We start from the raw sequence: 16,628 nt of genomic DNA, 5'->3' as shown, positions 1-16,628 counted from the left end.
ATATATATATATATATATATATATATATATATATATATATATATATATATATATATATATATATATATATATACATGTATATATATATGTATATATATATATATATATATATGTATATATATATATATACATATATATATATACATACATGTATATATGTATATATATATATATATATATATATATATGTATATATATATATATATATATATATATATATATACATTAGGGTGATGCAAAATTTGTAGGTTCAAAACTTTAGTTGTCCTCAAGCTTGCCCATGTTCTATATGACAATAGTAGTTATTGGGCAAAATTTGAATCAATTCGGATGATATTTAGGGGTTGCCATGTTATGTCACATTTTGGTATAAGGTTACAAAAAGTAAAAAAAATATTTTTTATTTTTACATTTTTTATATTATATTACTGAATTATTTATTATCAATTTCTTATTGATAATAAATACTAAATACTATTACTAGGCAATAATAAATCAATCATCTTCATCATTCAACAGTCATCTTCATCAGGGTAGACTTTGATGCAACTGGAAATTCCTTCCGGTGAAGATCAACCAATCTAAGAAGAAACTGCTTTTGGTTTTCATCTTTCGTAACGCTTGAGTTAAAGGATGTTATAAGTGCTATGCCTCGTTCCACGCAATCGTTGACGACTTTCATTTGACGAACCTTGTGCTTCATTTCAAGATATGTTGAATCCATATCCCACTCTGAAGATTCTTTCATTAAAAATGATTCAGCTTTTTCTTTTCCATTTTTCAAAATTAGATCGAAAAGTTCTGCGGTGCGTTGTGTGACGAAGGAAGACAATGGGCTGTGACAATCGAATGTGGCAGCATCAAGTCTTTTGAGAGATTTCTGCCTTGGCTGTTGTTTCAGGTTGTTTGCCATGTCTCTCTTGGTGTTGTTGTCGACACGGGAATCGAAGAAAGCCAATCCTATTAGATGTTCAGAAAAATACCAGAGGTGGCGATGCAAAACTTTTGCTGCATTAATTGCAATTGTACGATTTGGATATTCTTGAATCCGTTGAAGAAGCTTGGCATCATTGAATGGTGCTCGTTCAGCTAACAGAGCTTCATTCCAAAACTGTCCGTATACAAATGCCACAAAAAGACTTATATCTGTTATTCCTTTCTTTTCCTTTGCAGTAATAACAAATTGATCCTGAAACAAATATATCTTTATACAATATATAGCTTTTGCCATCCAACGTGCATTGTGTGTTGCACCTGGAGCCCGAAACTTCACTTTGAACTCCGATGTTGTAGTTGATCCTCCAAGGAAAATAAGGCACAAATTCAAGAGTTCTAAGTAATCATCCCTGGGTTGTTGATCTTTAATTGCTTCACTATAATATACTACCATTTCTTCACGGAGTTTGAGAAAAAAATCGCAGTTGTAAAATTCTTTATTCCCTATAGTGAACACCTCCTTGTTGATTGCTGGCCATTGTTTCTGGAAACGGTTAAAAATTCCAACTTCAGGTCCTCCACTGGTTCCAAATGCAGTCGTGAAAATGGTGGAAAGCATGACTTCAAACATATGGTGCCTGAATGCTATCCATATAAGATTACGGTCAAGATTCTGCTCCATTATTGTGCAGGCACCATTGTTCAACCCAGTGTTAGATGAAGTAGTGTCAAAAACCAGTCCCCGAACAAATTCTTTCAATTTCCAGTCTTTAAGAGCCTTCATGCAAGCATCAGCCTGTTGCTCACCTGTACCTCGATCAATCTTTGGAACGCCCAGCAATTTTTCCACCCCACCACCAGTCACAAGGATGGCAATTCTATCCACTCTTTTTTTGACCACCAGTGATATCAGGTAAGAGCTTTCCATCCCAATGCAGAAGAAGTGGATCATCAGGAGAGAAATCAACCTTGTCAGCTGTAGTCACCGCTTCACGAACAGATCGCCTTTTTCTGCGGATTGTGCTGTACGACAATGATAAATCTTTTACCGAGTGACCAAGAGCCTGAGACACTGTTCCAACCACGAAGAGTGCACGGCGATCAGAAATATTAACACGATCAAGAGATGATACAACATTATTTGTTAGAACTTTCATCTTCTTTTTCGTTGAACCACTTGTGCTCAGTGTGCTGGAAGCGGAAGGAGTCTGATATTCATCATCATCCGAGGAACTAGAGCTACTTTCACTCACAATGTCAACTGCTGATGAAGAAGAAATGAGTTCTGTTTTTTCCATCAGTTCCGCTTGACTTCTTTGACGCCTCAATTCCATTTTAGTTTCTCGGACTCGTTTCCGTGCCTCCCTAGCTGTTAAATTCTGATCAATTCCTGCCATACTACAACTTAATGGATCTTCTTGCTGCTGACGTAAAAATGCTTTATCTTCATCGTTTTTCATAACTTCTGATGCATTCTTGGTTGAAATATCAAAAAGTTCTTCAAGGTCAGCGTGGAAAATTCCTTCTTTCATTTGACAGCTGTCCAATTTTGATCCTCGGTGTTTTTTCAGCAGCAGATATTCGTCATAAAGTTTTTTTAACTTTCTTTCCGCATTGTCAATTCTTTGAGTTGGAATTTTTCCTCTCTCCCATATAACAAGAACTGCTTCAATTGTTGCCCGAATACTTTTTTTCACTTCTTGTTTCTCTTCTATATGATGGAAGAGCAACCTCCGAAGAACATCCCCTCTTGAAGGAAGTCTGGCAGTCGACAGAGTTTGTGTAGGTTTACCAACAAGCCACACCTCAGCAGAAGATCTAGTGGTTGCCATATTATCAATTTCTAAATTATAAATAAATAAACAATGAAAAAACAAATTTGCGAAATTTGAGAAAATCACAAAATTTTACCAATGGTTAATTCATCTTATAAAACATGGCAACCCATAAAATTGCTTCTTTTAGTCTAATTTTTGGTACACATGATCCTAGGTGATAAAGGAACACAGGCAACCTTGAGGAGAATGTTTTTTGTGACATTTTTTTTTTCTATTACAATCTGAATCACCCTAATATACATATATATATATATATATATATATATTATATATCTATTGTTTATGCAACACAATGATTGCATAAAGTGACCAATGGAGCCGTCCAGTTACGTAGATCTGGGAGATGTGAATATAGAAGTAAGTTTTAAATGATGTCATTGGGTAAGAACCATGAATGAGTGTAAAGACTATTTTGTAGGAGGAGTAAAACTTGAGGACTACAGGGAGAAGATGAACAATAACTCACACTCTAGTCATCCTAAGGAAATGATGAAATAATAGTCTCTGAGTAAACAAGTTTTTATAATTCCCATGGTGTATTAGTGGCTATCATGACTATAAATATCATACAACATAAAATCATAAAATAAAATAAGTAAATAAAAAAATTGTAATAAATAATAGTTCGGACAATATAGAAAGAAAAAACAAAATATACATGTTCTACAAAGCTGAACTCTGAATCTGCAGATTATGACGCAGCGCACTAACCACTACGCTACATTGTTGATATGAATCATAAAACAATTTTTATAAATGTCATATAATTAATGTACAAAACAGTAAAAAATAGGAAACTGACAACTCACTGTGTATCAGCAAAATATTTAAATATTGTGAACTAAACAAATGTATAATAAAAAGCTACAAAAGCGTAAAAATATATGGGTATAAGAGGTAACAAAATGTTGGTGCCATGATAACCAATCAGAATTAAGGAGTGGATAATAGTGATTCCCCTCCTCAGGAATGCACTGCGATCACCAATGACATTTCAGAGAGCCCGAGACATGCACTAACCCCACTTGTCAGGGGCATGTCCTTGCAACAGATCTCACTGCCTGCACTCTACGTCATGCTAGTCAATATTACAATATAATAGGACTACACTACAAAAGCCAAAAATTCCAATCCCTATCTCAGTTTTTAATACAGCTCCAACATTCTTAGAGATCTCGTGAGGGTGGTGAGGGATGCGCGTGGTGCGAATATAAACAAATATGTAAATACATATAAATATCATGTACACTTACACTAGAAGAGACAAGCGTGTACACATGCATGTATGCGTATGTATTAAAATAAACAATATAATGCATAGAAATAACACAAACCAAATAGAAAATAGTAATTAATAATTGTGAGTAACTTACCGCTTCTTTTATGGCTGAAATATGTCTTATAAACATAATAAGTAAATACTACTCATAAACATCGAAACTGAGTTAAGATTGTGGTTAGTACCAAAGTAGTTAGTAGAAAATAAAGTAGAAAATGTGGTTACTCCAATAGTATGAGAAATATAAATCTTGCCTGATAAGTAGAGACAATAGCTATCACACAAAGCAGACTCAGATTAATTAAAAAATGATTAGCCAAAGATATAAAAAAAAAAAAATACAGAGGCAATAAATGCAATTTTTTACTAATAGCTTATAACCACTGAAAAATGTAACGTTAAAAAACAATCTTGTTGACAAAGCAACCAAAAGAACATTAGTGAAGACTGTAAAGTGCAAACCACAACAAATAACTTAGCGACGTTGGATCAAGAAAATTAGTTAGAAACAAAAAACCTAATGAGATTGTGATATGTCTAAACTTATCTAGTAGTATTATTCAATACATTCCAACCAAGAATACATTTGTTATAAAAATACACATTATAACACAAACCTGAATAAATATACAAGGATAAGGTCAAAAAAAGAATATGAACAAAAGTAAATAATAAAGAACAAATATTTGATTGACTGATTTTAAAAACTGTTGATGTCTACAGGTGTGATGATGTAATGCATTAGTATGTTTCATTTGGTTGTCTCGTATGGTCTCATTATGCTTTCATTCACTTTCAAATCGGGTGAATAGAAAGCTAAACACACACACTTCTTGAGCTTATGGGCTAGCACATCAGAGCCTGACATAAGACCTACAGAATGGATTTCAATTGATCGTATGCACACATTAGTCGCCGTAGGCCACAAGCCATCACTCTTAGCCAAAGGAGCTACAACCCCGTACTGGTGTGGAATGATGTGCTATGAAGTGAAATTTTAGATCTGAGCACATAGTCAGCGAGCGTTGATCCGATGTGTATTGTGAAGCTTCCGAATGAACGTGTGCCTGAGTGTCAGCGTAGTCATTAGGTTATTGAGCGCCGTAACTACATCTAATGGGATAACCTAATGTCTGTTTTGTCGTTGTGGTGTACATTGGAAAAAGTCGGGGCTCACCAGCCACAAAGAATAATTTTTAGTTTTTTATGCAACACAAAGATTGCAAAAAATGAACAACAGAGCTGTCCAGTTATGTAGACCTGGAAGATGTGAAAATAAAAACAGATTGTAGATGGTATTGTTGAATAAAAAATAAAAATCATAAGAAAATATAAAATCAGTGGTAAGACTTTTGTGAAGTAGAAGAACAAAGTTAGGTGCTCAGGGAGCAGGGGGAGAAACAAATAACACTCTAGTCACTGTGTGTAGATCATATGTAACAAAGAACAAATATTTGATATACTGATTTAAGAGACTATTGATGTCTACAGGTGTGATGGTGTTGTGCATTAGTAAGTACTGTTTGGTTGTCTAGTATGGTCTCATTATGTTTTTGTCCACTTTCAAATCAGGTGAATAGAAAGCTAAAGACACTCACTCATTGTGCTTATGGGCTAGCACATCAGAGCCAAACATAAGACTTACAGAATGGATTTCAATTGATCTAATGCACACATTGATCTCTGTAGGCCACAAGTCACTGTTAAAGGTCGATATCAGGTTGGCAAAAAAAATTTGACACAAAGGAGTTACCACAAAATAGAGAAACAAGGTTAGCAATTTTTTGCTGACCACAAACACTTTAGTATCAGCCATTAGGTCAACATTGCCAAATGCTGATGCTAATGCTGAGGGCTGATATGTATATATATATATATATATATATATATATATATATATATATATATATATATATATATATATATATATATATATATATATATATGTATATATATATATATATATATATATATATATATATATATATATATATATATGTATATATATATATATATAGAATATTATTAATTTTATATATATATATATATATATATATATATAGAATATTATTATTTCTATATATATATATATAGAGCGAGAGAGTTGATAATACTTCTATTATTAATAGAATTAATAACACTTCTGTATTCTCATTAAATTGTAATAATTTTTCTACCATTTAAGAGAATACAGAAGTATTAATTTTTTAGAATATAATTTAATACTAAATTATTAACTAAGATTTATCAGTTATTACTGATACAATAAAATTATAAAATACCTAAACATGTTATGTTGTTGTAACAACTTGCTACTTCAATACTGTTTCCAATGCATGGATTTATTACATCAAGACATAGTCTTACTCTACTCATAGTTCCATTACCACAAGAGACATCACAAATAGACCATAAACTCCATTCTGACCAACCTAACTGTAGCCCTGAAAAAAAAGAAGGTAAATTTGCAAATAATTGAAATGCAACATTCTTGATAATGCATTATTGAAAATTGTATTTAAATTTCCTATATTAGAAATAAATGGTGTTGACTAGAAGTCAAACCTATTATAAATATATCTTAGTGTTAACTTTGAAAAATTTTTTTTGAAAGTTTTATAATAAATACTTTATTTTTGTTGTATTATTATAAAATATTATATTATAAACAAAGTATTATTATAAAATACATTATTTTTGTTGAAATATTTAAGCAGCAGTTTTGTATCTAATAATGATTTATTGATGAAAGAAACTCATTATTTAACAATTTTATCAAAAATCAAACAATAACAAAACTAAAAATGAATATTAAAAGTAAAAGAAATCACTCAAACAAAAAAAAAGGAAATTACTTAAATTCTGTAGGGTCGCAAACCATATGGTGATGCAAAACCATAAAACAATAGATTTAGAGCTAGCAAAGTGAAATGTGATATTTTAAAAACACTCCTTTTTAATATCACATAAAAGTAAAACAAAACTTTGTACTCAATCTCACAGGTTTACTTCAAAATTTGTACTAGTACTATATTAATTAAACATACAGTAATAAAAAATTTAAGACCTCAACCTAAAACAAGAAGAGGAGATGTTAGACAATCAGAGTACAAAATATTGCTTTTTACTATTAAAGTATAATGATAGGTCATTTTAAACTTATTATTTTTTAATTTTTTTGGCACAATAGAATATTTTAGTTAGAGCAGTTAGCAAGTCAGCCCTATAACAAAAGATGGAAAACTGTATTGATTCTCAGAGAGTAAGATGAGATATTAGAGGTTGATTAAAGACTCAAAAGCCTTCCAATTGATAAAGAGAAGAATGATCGGACAATAGTTAGATAAGTCAGATTATTTTTCAGAGTGAAAATGGGGATAACAGATGCCGCCTTTCAGCAGGATGGAAAACAAGACTCTGATAAACACTTGTTAAATAGTTTTGAAAGTATAGACGACTGCTCCAAAGAACACTTCTTCAAGACTATAACAGGTATCTTGTCCATACCACAAGCTGTAGAAGAGTCAAAGCAGGAAATTACTTTGGATACGCTAAATTCTTGAGAATTGTTTAGCTGATAAATATGAAAGTAATGGTTACAATAGGAAATCGCAGCAGCACAATGAGAGGAAAACCATGGAGAAGAGTGAGGGTTGACTAGGAATTGTCGAGAGGGAATTAAGGATTCCATGCCAACCTGAATCAAAGAAGTTACATAAAAGGCACACTTGTTAGCAGGAAGACGAAAGATTTCTATCCAAAGACTATTATGAAGAAAATCACGCGAAGAGTCCCAGTCAGCTCTAAGGTAGTTATAATAGGTACAATGATAAGGGGATTCTGATGATGAAGAAAAATGAGATAATAGTTTTGGAGAGATCAAACCGTGATCAGAAGCACCTAAAGGTGAATGTGGAGAAAATGAACACTGATTGGGTCAGAAACAAGACATTCCAATCGTCTGGAAAACGAGTTGGAAAATTGATTATTTGTGTTAAGGAAAAAAAGTTAAGCTCTTGTGTCAGTGACTCTGCAAAAGTTAAGGACCTTAACGTCTGCAGAGTCACTGACACAAGAGCTTAGCCATTCAAGATGATGAGCATTAACAACACTTTATTCTATAACTTAATAAGAAAACAGAGGTGTTAACTTTTTAGTACATAATTTAATATTAGTATATTAGCTAAGAAATATAATTTATTACTAATACAATGAAATTATAAAATACCTAAACATGTTATGTTGTTGTAACAACTTGCTACTTCAATACTGTTTCCAACGCATGGATTCATAACATCAAGACACAATCTTCCTCTACTCATTGTTCCATTACCACAAGAGACATCACAAAGAGACCAAAAACTCCATTCTGACCAACCTAACTGTAGCCCTGGAAAAAAGTGGTAAACTTGCAACATTTTTCAATGCAACATTGAAAATTTTATCTTAATTTCCTATTTTTAAAATAAATGAGGCATTAAGAGCCAGAGAGGTTTAACCTCTTTCTGACTTCTTTTGGTTCTTTCTGAAGTAATCTCATTTGAAATATTATCAAATCATTAAAATAGTTAACATTGAAGTTAACAAAATAGTTAATAAAAACAATAAACACACTAGCACATAGTTTCTATATTGTAAATCAATTACATTTTAAATCAAACTTTTAAATCAGAGAATTGTTAAAAATTAAGTCATAATACAGCTGACAGCCACAATCCAGCTGGTTAGGCCATTATGGCACACGCAATATTTGCAGTTATTAGCAACAAGGTTTTACAATAACAATGTTGTACTACATCTGTACATTACTCTGCCTTTTCTTTAATAAAGTTCCAGTTAAGCCTTAAGCAGTATCTTGTCTGCTTTATGAGCAGAACTTTCAATTGAATTGTTTATACTGTCCCACATTTTGCAGGTGTCTTGATGAGGTGGGTGAAAATCAAGATTGAACATTTTACAAAAGATGTTGTCTTGGTTGCCTTCCTATTTGCTTCTGAACATTTAGCCTAATATAACTGGTATAATTTTGTGGTGTTCAGTCAAAACATAAATAATTTCGGTTTAGATTTTTGTGTCAACTGTAATGAGACTCTTAAGCCAATGAACTGCTCAATGTATTCTATTCCTCATTGCTTGTTAAATTATGAGGAGGATGTCTTATTAGGTCTACTTTTGGAATTCCCTCATTTTTCAGAGCTGTAGCACAAAAAATTCTGCCATCACTGATGCAAAGGGCACCACAAAAAAAAGTCTTACATACTCTGGCATATGTACCATTGTCATCATGAAATAAATAAGCTTTGAGCAGCTCCATCTTATATATTCAACTCTGAAATGCTTTTACTTAACTTCACAAGATTACACAAGATCAGTCATACAGAAGTTGATTGCAAAGATCAGTCATACAGAAGTTTATTGCAAAGATCAGTCATACAGAAGTTGATTGCAAAGATCAGTCATACAGAAGTTGATTGCAAAGATCAGTCAGACAGAAGTTGATTGCAAAGATCAGTCATACAGAAGTTGATTGCAAAGATCAGTCATACAGAAGTTGATTGCAAAGATCAGTCATACAGAAGTTGATTGCAAAGATCAGTCATACAGAAGTTGATTGCAAAGATCAGTCATACAGAAGTTGATTGCAAAGATCAGTCAGACAGAAGTTGATTGCAAAGATCAGTCAGACAGAAGTTGATTGCAAAGATCAGTCATACAGAAGTTGATTGCAAAGATCAGTCAGACAGAAGTTGATTGCAAAGATCAGTCATACAGAAGTTGATTGCAAAGATCAGTCATACAGAAGTTGATTGCAAAGATCAGTCATACAGAAGTTGATTGCAAAGATCAGTCAGACAGAGCATAAAAATTGTTTATAATAAATTGTTGCCTCTGTGGCAAAAGTTTGTGGAGATTTAAGTGGCAACAACAGCCTACTGGTTGAAAGATCTTTGCAAGTACAATTCATCTGGTGCTGCTTATGTAGTCTTCTCCTGTAGCAATTCATCTCTTTTGCATGTTTTTTTTCCAATTTTCAGTATTTCTTATTTTTTTGCAACCACAAAAAGAAACAAAACAAATTTTTTTTTTAAAACATCTTCACATATTTAAAGTTGTTTAAATATATATATATATATATATATATATATATATATATATATATATATATATATATATATATATATATATATATATATATATATATATATATATATATATATATATATATATATATATATATATTTAAACAACTTTAAAATGTATTATAAAAACAGAGTGCTCAATGTCCCCAAAAAAAATAAAGGAGCAATTATAAATTAAAAAAATATATATATTTTTTTAAACATCTTCACTTCCAACAAGGCTAGCAACCACTAATTAAAGTTGGAAGTTACTGGAAGAGAAAAAATGAAGTTTATAAAGCAAGATAATGATTAACAGTCAACTTAAAAGATTGCAAATCATATGAATATGGAAAACAAGATGAAGAGAATTCAAAGAACTGATGTATGAGGAAAAAAACTAGACAAATAAGAATTTTTAGAGCACTTAGGAACAGTCATAATAAAAGAATGATACTTAATTGAATGACGAGTAACATAAGAATGAATTTTAGTAGATGGCACTGGAGACACTAGCTCTTTAGAGCAGTGCCCATTATACTATTTATAGAAATGAGAAAGACAGGCAACATTATGACAATGTGATAATAGTTGAAGGTTGGCTGCAAGAGCAACTTGCTTAAAAATCGAAAGGGCATCATTCATAGATCCACTCCAGATATGCCAACATTATTCCATACAAGGACAGGTTTGAAATTTATAGAGATAAAGAATAGAATCTGGAGTTTGCAAGTAAGAGTAAAATCAGATTGCAAGTATGAGTTAATTCTAAAAGACAAAGGATAGCTGATTCATTGAGTACATTACCATTCATAAATATAGGAAAACTTAGATTGTTGCAACAATTATAAGCTGAAAAAAATTGAGTCTTATCTGAGTTGAGTTTCTGGAAGATCATTAATGTAAATTAAAAAAGTATAGGCCCAAGAATAGAGGAGCCCCTGAAGTTACAGGAAATGATTAACAGTGCTGCCATGACAACTCTTATGCTATAATTGGTAAGAAAGGATTCAATAATCTTAAAGATGTTACCTGATACACTGTAAAAAGAGAGCTTACGGAGAAGCCGTAAAAAAAGAGCTTATGGAGATCTATACTAGATTACAAAATACAAAACTGTTTGAATGACTTCATAAATGCATTGATAATAAAACTAAAAAGTTAAATTATTTTAATCAAAAAATAACTCAAAAATTCAGAATAATCATAAGTAGACATGAAAACTTTTATGTATTTAGTGCTCTTCAAATTAAGACTGGGACAGATAATAACTTAGCATTTAAATTTATCATAATTTCTAATGTCAAACATTTTAAATACATGGACAACTATTTGTCTTTAGTGCTTAATGAATTCACATATTGGTCAACTAAAGAAAAAAATAAAAATACCTATACCAAAATGCTTTGAGAAGTTTTTTAATGTAATTGGCATAATAAATTTTAATGAAGGAGCAAAAGAGATCCCAATTTTAGTCAAAGCTCCAGTCCAAACCTAATCAACATACAAATTCAAGAATACCTTTTAATTTGTGTAACTCCAATTGGTACTGTTTTCTTTATTTCAAAGGCATATGGAAGCAATGCCTGAAACAGATTTATTACAGAGAAATGCTGTATTGGACAACATTGTATCAGGAGACTTTTTATTGGCTGACAAAGAATTTATTATTAGTGATTTGCTTGTTGGAAAAGGTCACACCTTGTTATTTCTCCTTTTTTAGAAGATAAAGTAAAGTTCTCTAAAAGAAATACTACAAAAATCTCAAACATTGCCCAATATTCATGTCGAAAAAGCAACTTCTAAAATAAAAAAAATTACATATAAGCCAATGTGTTTTTCCTTTAAAATGATTTACTTATTTAGTTATCCTCCATTGGTGCCTTTATAAATATTTATTTTGCTAATATATCTGTTTTAACAATTTAAGTAACTTGTGGAACGAGTTAGATTATTTTTGTTAGCAAATTTATTTATTTTTTCTATATTATAGAAAAGAAAATATTTTGATTTAAATATTTCAAAAATTTTAGAAAAGTAAATATTTTAAATATTTTAAAAATTTTTGTTGTAAATATTTCTTTTGCTAATTGAGAAATCAAAAAAAGTAATGCAATGTGTCAATGCGGTAGTGGTAGAGCGCTTGCCTCATAAGCGAGAAGTTCCGAGTTCGATTCCCGCCACGTCCTTGGTAGTTTTGCACTCAACTTGTTTCTCTGCACAGCAGTCTTGTTTTTCAAGGTTTGTATTTCTGAGTTATAGAGTTGAGAGAGAGTTGAAACCACAACTAAAGCAGCCTCCTGAACTGTAGTGGCCTTCATGGCCTTGGGGAGATGAAATTAAATAAAAAAAAAAAATAGTGGAATCAATACAGCATAAACTGTTCAAATTTTAATTCAGTTTTGCAGTAAATGTTTTCAACTCCGGTTTTTTTGATTCAATTTCTTAAGCAATGATGAATTTAAAATTTTATTAGTTCCAATAAAAAAAATCAGTTTTTGGGTAATGTAATAGTAAAGTATTAATGGTAAGTAATTGGGTAAAGTAATGGTCTCGCTTTTCCCGATCGTAACAAGTTTGGGGCTAAAACAGATAAAAGTCATTTTATTATAACAAATTGATTTTTATTTATAAAAAAAAAGATATAATAATTTATATTAAAATTATTATGTTAAAATATAACAGTATCGAAAATAATAAAAATATACACCTAATGTGTGCTATAGATTATTTAATAGAACTCATTAACCACTAAATGTAACGCATAAAAAGTTACACTTAACTTTATTAATACTGGTACATATACTTAAATACAGGGCCAGCACAAAAGGGCTATAACAGGCCCATTTTACCAAGTCTATCAAAGGCAGCCACTACAAGGTCAGGGGATTTAGAGAAAAAAATCACAACATATTATACAAATTTTATTCTATTTTTATATCTTGAATATACTTTTTCAGGAGAAAATAAATCTGATGCATTATTACAAAAAATATTGGATTCCTGATCATGTAGCAGCTATCCTTATTATTGGTACTGAAGATCTTAATGAAGATGCAGTGACTCTTTAGACTCTGTTAGTGTTTTTAGCAAGCAATTTTATCCATTTGCTAAATTTGAATTTAGCAAATGGAAAGTTCGCCATGAGCTAATCAGTGAGCATAAGAAATATGCTTAACATAATGCCATCTCTATCTTTGTTAAATGAAATAAATGTAGCTCCAGGATTAGTTGCAATTTTGTTAATCAGTTTTAGAGTAAAAGAAATATTGGAAAAGTGTGTTGTGTTGAGTGATATTGGTCACCAAATTATTTCCTTCAAAGTAAAGTTAAATTATGTTTATATTTTAATACTATTAATCTTTTTAGTCTATTGGTCCTTCGATATATATATTTACATAGGCCTCAATTCGTCATCTTTAACAGATGACAAATTTTAACAATCTTCCATCATCATGAAAAGATTTCGAACAAAAAAACTACCGCACAGTTAGAAAAGTCAGAAAAAATATAATTGAGATATTTAAAAACATTGGATTCCAAATAGAGATTCAAACCAATCTAAACAGTGTTAATTTAATAATAACTTAAAGTACAACCCAAAAGATAAGACATCCACAAAAAAAAACGAACACAATTTGGTTTAACCCATCCTACAATAAAAGTGTCTCTACCAATGCTGGCCAAATCTTTTTGCAATTAATAGATAAGCATTTCCCACCTTCAAACCGATTGCATAAACTATTCAATCGAAATGCCACAAAAGTTAGCTAGAGTGGCTCAAACAATATTTCAAAAATCACAAAAAGTCACAACAAAAATATAAATTAAAAAACACGACTGAAAATCTCCCTTGCAATTGCAAACAAAAAGAAATCTGTCCACTGAAGAAAAATTGTAGAGCGACAAACATAACTTACAAATGTATAATATCTTCCCCAAACACAACCAGCAAAGTTTACATTGGTTTATCAGAGGGCATGCGGAAATATGCAGATATATATATATATATATATATATATATATGTAAACCATCGTCTCAAAATATATATGGGAAACTAGGGAAAAACTGAAAGTAACACCAGCATTAATCTGATCTATGCTAAAAAAAGCCCCTGCTTACAACAATACAGCAAAAAAATGTTTACTTTGTTTATGTGAAAAACTAATAATTTTACTTTAAAAAAAATGCTGAAGAGCTACTTAATAAAAAAACAATAACCAAATTCAATTACCAAAAAAAAATTTTTTCAGTATAGGTTTTTACTGTTTAGTTTTATGTAAATAGTTTCAATTGTATATAATTTTTTAACAAATATATATATATATATATATATATATATATATATATATATATATATATATATATATATATATATAAATATATATATATATATATATATATATATATATATATATATATATATATATATATATATATATATATATATATAAATATATATATATACGAATTAATATTATTATCTTTAAACAGTTACTGAAAATGAAATTGTAATACTGGATTATTAATTAAGTAGGTGTGAGATGATAAACTAATTAGTAGAAAATTTTAAAATTTTTGCTTTTATTTATAATAATTATAAGTATAAAAAACGGGTTGGACATAATAATAATAGTATTAATTTATTTAATGTTATATTGCAAATAATTTATTTTATTAACAAAAAAATGATATAAATTTAATTAAACAACAGTAAAAAATTAATATTTAATCGCATGTCCCCGGTTTTTTATCACAGTTTTGCATCTATTCGGCATTAAGTTAATCAAATTTTGACAACATTCTAAAGGAATGTTATTCCAAGCATTCTGGACAACTTGCCATAACTCCTGCTGATTTTTTAGTTTTTGACTATAAACTGCCTATTTTACATCTGTCTAAGGGTTTTTGACCAGATTGAGATCCCATGACAGTGCAGGCCAATCCATAACTGCAACCCTATTCTCGATGAACCAACTTTTTACCCTGCAACTGCTATGCTTTGGATTGTTGTCCTGCATATAAACCCATCTTAGAGGCATATCTTCTTCTGCATAGGGCAACATGGTATTTTGTAATATTTGAAGGTATACGTCTTGGTTCATAATACCATCAATCTTATAGATTGACCCTACGCCATAATAAGAAAAACAGCCCCAAATATTTATTTTTGCTCCGCCATGCTTTACAGTTTTTATGGTGTATTGCGGTTTGTATGCAGAGTTAGGTGGCCTCCTTAGATACATCCTGCATCCACTTGACCCAAATAAAACAATTTTGCTTTCATCAGACCACAAAATATTACGCCATTTTGAAACAGGCCAATCTGCATGCGTTTTTGCAAAATGTAATCTTGCTACCACATGCCTTTTTCAAAAGGGGAACTTTTCTTGGGCTTCTGGCGACTAACTACTTTGTACTAATTGCCTATGTACCGTTCTCGAAGAAATGCTTAAATTTAAATCTTCTTTAAAATGGCAGGAAGTTACAAAACGATCGGCAACAGCTGCACGTTTTATCAATCTGGCTTCATGTTCAGTCGTTTTTTGTTTTCGGCCCCTTGTTTCGCCTACATTTTTCAATTTTAGAGCATTTCTAATCATCAACTTAATGTCTCTTGAATAAATTTGTATGTTTTCCCTTCTTGTTTTAATTTAATAATTAGTTGTCTCTTTTATGCACTACAATGCTTTGCACGACCCATAATTTCTATTTATAAAATAAATTTATACGATTATTTTATATATTTCATTAAATTAACACTAAAATTAATCTTACTTTTAATTAGTCTTACTAAAACCAAATAAAGAAAAAGCTAATATAAATAAATTGATAAGAAACAACAGATATGTTATTTTAATCTACAAATCTAGATATGTTCGTATATAAAATTTGGGACTTCCCTAAAGTAATTTGAACAGTGTTACCAACATTTTTTACTCCCATTTCATTATTCAGTGTTTGTATTATTGTTATGCCTAAATTTATTAATTTATATTTAAATTTACATAAAATTATTATCACAAATCATTGTTTTACTAGCCACTACTATTATTTTGTCCACAACTGTATATATGTATATTCATATATATATATATATATAAATATATATATAAATATATATATATATATATATATAAATATATTTATATAAATATATATATAAATATATATATATATATATATATATATATATATATATATATATATATATATATATATATATATATATATATATATATATATATATATATATATATATATATATATATATAGATATCCATATAATGAGCTTGATACTTGTTCTCATTAGCAGTTTAACTTTTTTATTAAACCCGAGTTTATAATGGCTTAAGAAATAATCTCTTACCATTTTTTTATAAAGAAATAAACTGATAACATGTCAATTATATTTAATCTAAAAGTTCCATTTGTATAATGTCATGTACTAACAT

General features: G+C 30.1%; 1 protein-coding gene across 9 annotated transcripts in view; it reads right to left on the bottom strand.

The window, feature by feature from the left end:
- Nucleotides 1-16,628, bottom strand: part of LOC100214107 (polycystin-1-like protein 2) — a 194,904-nt gene that overhangs the window by 111,902 nt on the left and 66,374 nt on the right. For all 9 annotated transcript variants that reach the window (XM_065815297.1, XM_065815299.1, XM_065815298.1 and 6 more), the window contains 2 exons: nucleotides 8,282-8,443; nucleotides 6,336-6,497 (listed from right to left, as the gene is read on the bottom strand). In XM_065815297.1, coding sequence (XP_065671369.1) covers nucleotides 6,336-6,497; nucleotides 8,282-8,443 — 324 coding nt within the window. The remainder of the gene's footprint in view (nucleotides 1-6,335; nucleotides 6,498-8,281; nucleotides 8,444-16,628) is intronic.

The sequence above is a fragment of the Hydra vulgaris genome, chromosome 13 (assembly GCF_038396675.1).
Source record: "Hydra vulgaris chromosome 13, alternate assembly HydraT2T_AEP".
NCBI lineage: Eukaryota > Metazoa > Cnidaria > Hydrozoa > Anthoathecata > Hydridae > Hydra > Hydra vulgaris.
The sequence above is the reverse complement of the archived record's forward strand: the minus strand, read 5'-3'. Positions and strand labels throughout refer to the sequence as shown.